General features: G+C 36.6%; 2 protein-coding genes across 2 annotated transcripts in view; both read right to left on the bottom strand.

The window, feature by feature from the left end:
- Window positions 1-528: 528 nt before the first annotated feature.
- On the bottom strand, window positions 529-2,338 carry LOC112458873 (probable GDP-L-fucose synthase). Its single transcript, XM_025022692.1, has 6 exons — window positions 2,139-2,338; window positions 1,924-2,038; window positions 1,696-1,824; window positions 1,401-1,614; window positions 1,192-1,332; window positions 529-1,006 (listed from the first exon to the last, which is right to left on the bottom strand). Exons 1-6 carry the CDS (start codon window positions 2,261-2,263, stop codon window positions 771-773), a joined length of 960 nt encoding a protein of 319 aa, XP_024878460.1. The 5' UTR covers window positions 2,264-2,338; the 3' UTR covers window positions 529-770.
- Window positions 2,339-2,679: 341 nt separating this feature from the next.
- Window positions 2,680-4,399, bottom strand: part of LOC112458874 (cathepsin L1) — a 2,740-nt gene continuing 1,020 nt past the window's right edge. The window contains exons 4-6 of the mRNA XM_025022693.1: window positions 4,183-4,398; window positions 3,957-4,108; window positions 2,680-3,749 (exon numbers count right to left, since the gene is read on the bottom strand). Coding sequence (XP_024878461.1) covers window positions 3,538-3,749; window positions 3,957-4,108; window positions 4,183-4,398 — 580 coding nt within the window. The 3' untranslated portion in view covers window positions 2,680-3,537. The remainder of the gene's footprint in view (window positions 3,750-3,956; window positions 4,109-4,182; window position 4,399) is intronic.

The following is a 4,399-nucleotide window of genomic DNA, read 5'->3' as shown; positions in this document are numbered from 1 at the left end:
GACGATTTTATTTGCGGCCCTATATTTCAATTTACGAGAAACCATTTTCATTAAAAAAAAAATCGACTCTAAAATCTGTCAGGACATTCGTGAAATAGTAAATAACTGTAGCAAGAAATATATCAAGCACTAATAAACAATTCATCGATAAAGTAATTTTCTGCTTACGATACACTTGTGAAATTACGTTTATATTTCACGTCGCAGCAGTGGTTAATACACATAAACGGATCTGTTGGTCAAATTTATGAGCAAACTGACCTATAAAATATACTTCAGGAGTGCCTCGAACGAGCGAAAATAAATGCAGCGCGCCAGGTGTTCGCCTGGATCTATCTTTAGTATGCGCATTCGGCAGACGTAACTTTCCCGATCAATAAAAATATCCACATATCCTGAAATGTTTATTTAACAGTCTGAAAATACTCACCGAGATTATTGCGGATTTTAGGGAACCTCGATTGAACTCGTCTGTAAAGGTTAACAAAACATTTCGATCTCGTTCCTTCTCGAGTGACAAATGCAACGTTTTGTAAAGATAATTTACTTCAAAAATAGTTCTTTTTTTTACAATACGATAAAATTATACGATTAATACCTGCCGATTCTCGATACATTCTTCAGTTTTATCGTTCACCATTTGCAACGAGTAACAATTATATTGTTTAGTATTAGTATCTGAATTCCAATGAGTTGAAATTCATATCTTGAAGTATAAATTATCGCAGTGGAAAGTATAGATTATGACGCAAATTTGCAACCCCACTATTTCAATTCCTCGCTCGATCATAGTTCTTTATATACCAATCAACTGTCTCTTTAATCGCTTGTTCGAAAGGCGTGAACTGAAAATCGGGTAGGTACTTTCGTAGCTTCGCGTTGCTTGCCGTTTTCTTATACTGTCCATCCGCTGCCGACGTGTCATATACCACCTTCCCCTTAAAGTTGAAAGTTCGCGCCAGCGTCTCCGCCACCTGGGCTATCGATTTTTCTTGCGCCTCATCCACTGAAAATTATCTTTTTCTTTTAGCAATTTCTGCGGTAAAGTTAATCAATACTGATAACTGTACTATTGCAACATTTTTTAACAAGGATAGTAGCAGCTACAAAGCTATCGACAACAGTGATATTTACCGAAAAATGATAGAACAAGAATTAGGAAAATAATATCAAGTCTAAATGAATATTTACCTGACAAGATAATTGGTTCCACAGAATCATATTCTCGTAGCGCCCAAATTATTAATTTTGCTAAGTCTATGCTATAGATGAATTGCCTCAAGGGTTTGCCAGAGCCCAATACGGTGAATACTTTATCTTCTGTACTTGCTCCTAACGGAAAATACTATAATTTGACAACAAATTTAAATAACGCTTAAACACAAAACTTATTTTTGTACCATCTTTGCACAAGTCGTAAAGTCTTCGCATTAAACCAGGTATTACATGACTGGCGCTAGGATGAAAATTGTCGTGCGGACCGTATACGTTGCAAGGAATCACACTGGTGTACAGTCTACCGTGCTGATCGTAGTAGCCTCTATTAGCGATATCTATGAGCCGCTTGGCATAGCTGTAGCCGTAATTCGAAGGATGTGGCGGTCCATTGTGAACCTAGAATACATACAATACATACTGATCTACATAGATTTATTACAAGTCGGTGTATCTAATATATGTGTTGCTAGTTACTACCATAGTTTCGTCTATCGGATAAGACGTCTTATCGGGAAATATACAAGTGGAGAGGCACGAAACAATCTTCGTGACACCATACTCGTGAGCAGTGTGCAGAACATTGTCATTCATATGTATGTTATTCCGCTGCAATGAAAAAGACATAATATTAAGATCATAAGTAAGGCCATATTAAAATAAAATGATGAGATACATGCAAGATATCGTGTCCTCCGGGATATTTACCAGAAAGTCCAAGTTGTGCGACATGTTGTGGAAGAGACCACCGACCATGGCAGCTAAATGAATGACATGTGTCGGTCTGTGATCGTCGAATAACTTCCGTGTGCTCTCCTTATCGCTGCGAAAAGTCATTTGATTAATTTAAAATGTCACGTAAGTGACAATACTTTGCAATCCCGCTAGGGTTGATCTAACCTCAATCACTCAATTTAACCTACCACAAGTCTGCATCTTTGGATCCGACAAATATCCACTTTTCGTTTTCCCTCTTGTCGTGCTCGATAACATTTTGAATGGCTCTACCAACGAGCCCCGTACCGCCTGTTACAAGCACAACATTCATGCCGAGATCATTGACGGGATCCTGTTGGATTCGTGACAGCTGACCAGAACAATGGCTGAATCGCTGAATAATTCCAACTGGAAAGCGCCCTCATTCCTCGTTGAAACGTGTCACCAGCAAAATTTTTTTACTTAATTAATCAACTATAATCATAACATTCTACAAAAAAATCCGGCATGACTGACAATACCATCATACGAGACAAAGGGAAAAAAACTTATTTTTTTTAGTTCAACATGTGACCAGTTATCAGCAAATGATGTAGCCTTATAATTCATCATAGATAACGTTCGATGATCAATCATCGATGCAAAACATATTGCACATTATTTATCTTGTGACGCACTGTTGTCGTATTAACATATTCGACTTGTCGACCAACATATTCACAAATTTTCAAGATAAATAAGAGTAGCTTGATTATTAAGAATCTCTTTATTTCCCATGTTTTGTACAAAATAGAGATCAACTTCCTTAATGAACAACGGCTTAATTTTGGAACATATTATCCAAAATACATGCGTAATAATTTCTTAAAACGGTTTAATTAGACCTATCGTTTATTGGTTTTATAACTTTAGTAGAAGACAAAGTTTAAATAAAATAATGTCCTAAGTAGAAATACATGATGATGATATTTCATAGTTGTCGTGGTTTGTCCTTACGTGTTATTTTTTTTTCATAACATGTGTCATCACAGAATGATTACAATAAATGCAACAAATTTCAATCAGTATAAGATCCTGACATGACGAAATATCATCATCATGCATTTCTATCTGGGATTCTTTGTCTTGAGATACTAATTGTAAGAAAATATTTCAGGCAATAGTATCATTCTAAATGTGGATAAAAAATACAGATTAAATATTACCTAAGACAACACGTTCACAATTATCTCTAAATTAAACATATTGAAGCGATGAACGACGAATCGCCACCTTCGAGGCTCGTATTCTTCGAAATTTTCGCGAATGTTTCTCTTTTGTCTTTATTCAAGAGCAATTAATTACATAGAGACCTAAGAAAGTTTGGAAAACCATAAAACATCTTGTGAAAACTACAATTCCTTTCGTAGAGCAGTAAGGAAGGAATAATGTAGAAATTCTACCAATTATGTTCTACGCTAAAAACGATTTTAAAGAAATTGTGACACAACGGGAACTGCATAAAATTTTTTTGTGTAAAAATCGCGAAACTTTTCTAGGTCCCTAAGCACATCTGTCATGTTTCAGCGGATCACAACGCGCTAAATAGTTGGCCACTAACGAGAGTTAAACGAGTGGATAGCTGGCACTGGTTGCTATACCGCAGTGATTGTTCTTGTTTCTGGCCATCTTAATGTAACCGTTTTCACCCCATGTTTCGCCCCAACTGTTCTTTACCAGCCAATAATCTTGGCCGATCTCCGCGTCCGTACCATAGCCGACGACCAGCACGCCATGGTCTAAACTTTCTTCACTGCAGTCGGGATCATAATACACTCCTAAAAAATGTGAGATTTGAAGTATGAAGAAAAGAGAACAAATAAAATAAGTTTCAAATCTTACATAAAAATTAGTCTCACTAATTATTATGAACTAAATTTCCGACTTATAAGATTAATAGCTTTATACGAACTTGTTATCAAGTCAAATTTTTTAGAAATTAATTTATTAACTATATTAAGTAAATTTATATGAATAATATGTACCTTCGCGATAAAGCTGGAAGGAAGGATGAGAGGCATCAATAGCGACCGAGACCGGGCCTACGGTGGCAACCGCAGCCTTTAGCTTCTCCTCATCTCCTTGTGGAATATCTACGTATCCGACATCGATAGCGCCGCTGTTTCTCGGATTGTATCTGCAATTTCAGTAATTTAATTAATCATTAAATTCTACGAACGTTTCAATTATGCTTCTACAATCAATACAAACCTGCACTTGTCATTCTCCGCTTCATATGGGTAACTCTTCTCAGTATCGAGGCCTCTGTTGTCTTTGACATATTGGAATGCCTGATCCATCAAACCACCATTGCATCCATTGTTGCCGTATTTGCCAGAACAGTCGACCAGGTTTTGTTCGCTTAGCGACACTAAAACGCCAGTATTTCTGAAATGTTGTCCTTCCAAAGACCCAGTCTGCAAAAAAA

Source organism: Temnothorax curvispinosus, unplaced genomic scaffold, assembly GCF_003070985.1.
Source record: "Temnothorax curvispinosus isolate PA1 unplaced genomic scaffold, ASM307098v1 QBEX01009290.1, whole genome shotgun sequence".
Taxonomy (NCBI): domain Eukaryota; kingdom Metazoa; phylum Arthropoda; class Insecta; order Hymenoptera; family Formicidae; genus Temnothorax; species Temnothorax curvispinosus.
Note: the sequence above shows the minus strand (reverse complement) of the source record. Positions and strands in the feature narration are given on the sequence as shown.